This window comes from Talpa europaea, assembly GCF_964194135.1.
Source record: "Talpa europaea genome assembly, chromosome: 9".
NCBI classification, from domain to species: Eukaryota; Metazoa; Chordata; class Mammalia; order Eulipotyphla; family Talpidae; genus Talpa; species Talpa europaea.
The window spans coordinates 117,895,301-117,898,625 of record NC_140076.1 but is presented as its reverse complement, the minus strand read 5'-3'; the positions used below and the strand labels follow the sequence as shown (position 1 = coordinate 117,898,625).

Genomic DNA, 3,325 nt, shown 5'->3' with positions numbered 1-3,325 from the left:
GGCCTAGAAGTCTGAGACAGGCTCATACACACACACACACACACACACACACACACACACTCACACATGGGGTTGGTGCCATCCAGGTTCAGGACAGTGTCCCCTCTGGGTTTGGCACAGCTACAATAGAGAAATCCTTGATTTGCCTCTCAGCAATGGTGTCAGGCAATGTCCCTGGGCCGGGGATACGGGAGTCCAGCGAGAGGAGACCCGGGAGGCGTCTACCTACAGAGCCTGCCCAGGGCCCTGGTGACGGCTCCCTGCATGTCCCTGTTCCTCAGGCAGTAGATGACGGGGTTCAGGGTGGGGGGCAGCAGCGAGTACAGTGCAGACCCGAACACATTCAGGGAGGACGATGACGTGTGGCTGATCCCCAAATATGTGACGGCTCCAGAGGTGAGTAACAGGGTTAGCACTGAGAGGTGGGGCAGGCAGGTGGAGAAGGTCTTGAACCTGCCCTGGGAGGACGGAATCCTTAGGACAGTGGAGAAAATGTGCGCGTAGGACACAACCATGAAAACAAAACCTAAGAGAGCTAAAGCACAACTGCCCACGATGAAGGCGTATTCCAGCCTTTGTTCCCCAGGACAAGCCAGCTCGAGCAGCGAGGGGACGTCGCAGAAGAACTGGTGCAGGACGTTGGACTCGCAGAAGCGCATGGACAGGGTCCCCGCCGCGTGCAGGGAGCCGTAGACGCAGCCGCTGAGCCAGGAGGCCGCCGCCATCCGCACGCAGGCGGCCCTGCTCATGAGGACCCCGTAGTGCAGCGGGCGGCAGATGGCGGCGTAGCGGTCGTAGGACATCGCCAGCAGCAGCGCGAACTCCGAGCCCGCGAAGGCGAATACCAGGAAGACCTGCGCGGCACAGCCCCGGAAGGAGATGGCCGTGCTGCTGGTCAGCGTGTTGGCCACGGACTTGGGCACGGTGGTGGAGATGTAGCAGATGTCAACCAGCGACAGGTTCTTGAGGAAGAAGTACATGGGGGTCTGCAGGCGCTGGTCCGCGGAGGTGAGGGCCATGATGAGCAGGTTGCCCGCGACGGCGGCCAGGTACGTCAGGAGGAAGATGCTAGTGCATAGCCTCTGCAGTGCCTGGTCCTCGGGGAGCCCCAACAGCAGGAACTCCGTGATCGGGGTCACGTTGGAGATGCCGTCACCCATGGTGGGGCTGGTCTGTGGCAACGTCAGAAAAGGGCTCATGCAGAATCTGTCTTCTTGTCGGCTCCACCTTGGGCTCTCACGGCTCCCCAGGTTGCCGCTCCTGAGTCACCACCAAGCTCAGTTCCTGCAGGCACGAAGTGGCTTCCAAATGGGCCCTAAGGACGTGAGGACGGTCTGTGACAGCACACCCTGTAAGTGCTGTATCGGCCAGAGAAATGTCACTGACAAGCCCACGAGGAAAGGAACTTCTCGCCTGGCTGCGGTACATAACGAAGCAGGACAATGTTGCATCAAACAGAGAAGTGACGTGTCCAGTAAGAGCCGGAAGCTGCCTCAGCTCCCAGGAACTCACCTGGAAGTTTCGGCCTGCAGAGTCCGGGGCTTCTAATTTGTTCTCTGCTGACCCGGTCACAGCTCTGGTGAGCGGGCAAGGGGCTGGGGTCACCAATCCCCAGGTGAGTTGGTCCACAGATCCTCGTGGGGTGAGCACAGCGTCAGCAGCACGGAGGCCACGACCTGGCCCAGCACACCTGCTCAGCTGAGGGAGACGTGACAGGCCCAGAGGAGCTACTGGTCCAGGCTGGATTTCAGGACCCGAGCAGGGGCAGCTCCATCATCAGCTCCGAGCAGTGTTGTCTCTGGCGACTGGGCTGCCCTCCTGTGCCAGTGATCTAATATGTGCAGGAGCCAGGGCCAGCTCTGCCGCTGGAACAGCTCACTGGGCCTGCTGGGACCTCCCTCCCTGGCCAGGGTTGGTCTCTAGACCTGGGAGCTTGTCCCGAGGCGAGGCTGACATGGGCCTCTGTCCCTGGGGGCAGACCTGGACGAGCTGACCTGTGTCCAGAAGGGTGCACGTGGCTGTCACACACTGCTGAGCAGTGGCATCCCGGGCTCAGCCTCTGCTTGCCCAGGCTCGGGTAAAGGAGACTTATATGGGCCGAGCCTGGTCGTGGGTGCCCCAGAGACCAATTAGCACAAAGCTGACGAGCCGTGTGCTGCGAGCGCCCCACGCTGAGGGCACCACAGCCTGTCCTCTGAGGCCACTGGATGGGCCAGAGTGCCTGATCCTCCATCCAAGCAGTCGTCCAGCTGTGAGACCTGGTGACCAGGATGGACTTCATTGGCTTCTGAGGGGGCGTGTGCGTCAGGACTGGCATTGGGAGTGACCACGGCATCCCCCCCGTCGTGTGCGTCGGCCGTCCCCTCGGTCCTGGCTGGGCGTGACTGACCCCACACACGACAGCCGGCAGAGAAAGGACAATGTGGCGTTTCTTCATCTGACTTCTCATCCAAGGAGAAATTCTCAGACTGTCCTGTGTGTGTGGCCACATGTTCCGTGTATTTGCAACACACAAACAGACAAACATGCATGTGTATGTAAACACAAAGTACAGAGCATGATGCTTCTGTCCCGTACCCGGGGTCTTCCCATGAGCCTTGCACCTGCTAATTTTCCCCTGAACAGTTTCCAGAACCTGCGTTAATAGTAGCACAGAGGGTAACTGTGAAGGCTTATCCTTCAGGGTGTGGAAGAAAATTTTTTAAAATCCCCCTGATTTTTAAAAAGTGCAAGTAAACTGTGAACAGATTACGTTTGTTTTTTTAAAAAGATTTATTTTTGTTTATACAAGCACTGGGCACAGTCAGAAGCGCGGGAGGGCGAGAGGATTCGCCAGAGCCAGAGCGGGGAGCAGAGCAGGCAGAGGGCCCGAAGGACCCTGCTGGGGGGAGCCGCGGGCGGCGGGAGGGGTCTGCGCGCCGTGCGGGACCCTCGCCCGGGGAGCAGCCGGGGATGGAAGCGGCGCTGCGGAGGCTGCGGGCAGATCGCAGCCCAGCGCTCAAGCGCGGCGCCTCCGGGGAGGCCCTGAACAGGTTACATTTTTGTAGCTACAAGCAAATGGTTTTGTCCAGTAAAGCGCGGAGGATCATTAGCTGAGGGAGTAGCTTCCTCTGCAGCCGCCGCGCCGTGGGCGGAGCCGGGCCGAGGGCGCTGCACGGATGCAAACGTTTCCCCCGGGGGGGCTTCGTGTTTGAGGTTCACTTGCCTTTCCCGAAACCTCCCCCTGTGCCGGGGCCTCCCCAGCCCGGGACGTGCGGGCCCGCACCGCCCGGACGACTCCCCAGGCCCGGCGCGGGCGCCGCGGGGTGCCCCCCTGCCCCGGGAG

General features: G+C 60.7%; 1 protein-coding gene across 1 annotated transcript; it reads right to left on the bottom strand.

Moving 5' to 3' along the window:
* Positions 1 to 221: 221 nt before the first annotated feature.
* LOC311176901 (olfactory receptor 14L1-like) lies at positions 222 to 1,160 on the bottom strand (the record flags this gene model as incomplete). Its single annotated transcript, XM_084242537.1, has 1 exon — positions 222 to 1,160. The coding sequence occupies one exon, from the start codon at positions 1,158 to 1,160 to the stop codon at positions 222 to 224; it is 939 nt and encodes a 312-aa protein (XP_084098663.1).
* Between the last annotated feature and the right edge of the window lie 2,165 nt (positions 1,161 to 3,325).